At 62.6% G+C, this 629-nt stretch overlaps 1 protein-coding gene across 1 annotated transcript; it reads right to left on the bottom strand.

Moving 5' to 3' along the window:
* Positions 1–14: 14 nt before the first annotated feature.
* VDBG_01797 (predicted protein) lies at positions 15–314 on the bottom strand (the record flags this gene model as incomplete). The annotated part of the gene is made up of 1 exon (XM_003007563.1): positions 15–314. The coding sequence occupies one exon, from the start codon at positions 312–314 to the stop codon at positions 15–17; it is 300 nt and encodes a 99-aa protein (XP_003007609.1).
* Between the last annotated feature and the right edge of the window lie 315 nt (positions 315–629).

Genomic DNA, 629 nt, shown 5'->3' with positions numbered 1-629 from the left:
TGTCGGTCTGCTCGTCATCCGTCTCGGGCACCCTGGCCTTGGGCTGTGTTGTACTTGGGCAGCTCGATGCCCAGCAGCAGGTGCTTCAGGTAGCGTCGACGTGGGCCAACGACGAGGCTGACGAAATCGGCGAGGTCGCCGGCGGTGACGCGCAGCGAGGCAAAGTTGGCGGGCTCGACGGCGTCCTGCCAGTCTCTGCAGACGACGGCGTAGGAGGCGAGGTGGTGGGCCTTTGGTTTTTGCTGCGCCGCGGCGATGGCAAAGCTGAGGGTCAAGGCTTTGAGCTCGGCAGGGAGGCCATTCCAGCCGACCATGTCGGGGTCGGAGGAGGTCGTTTCGCTGCCGTTGACGGGGAGGGGGGGCCTTTGGGGCGGGGGGTCGAGGGGCTCAAGCCCCGGCTCGGCGATGAATAGGGCTTCAAGGTCTCTCTAATGGATATGCCGAGGATGAGGAAGAAGTTCGTGCCATGTGGTTGGTATCGATGCGTGTGGATGGCGGCATGTCCAGCAGGCACAAGCAAGAAGGATCCAGGCGAAAGGGGGGGGGGGGGGGAAGTTGGGATGGTGGGGTTGAGTTGAAGAGTCGAAAATGTTTATCTTATCGGTCATCGCACTGAGGGCGGAATGCAC

Source organism: Verticillium alfalfae, genomic scaffold, assembly GCF_000150825.1.
Source record: "Verticillium alfalfae VaMs.102 supercont1.2 genomic scaffold, whole genome shotgun sequence".
Taxonomy (NCBI): Eukaryota; Fungi; Ascomycota; class Sordariomycetes; order Glomerellales; family Plectosphaerellaceae; genus Verticillium; species Verticillium alfalfae.
This window is presented reverse-complemented; position numbering and strand designations above follow the sequence as displayed.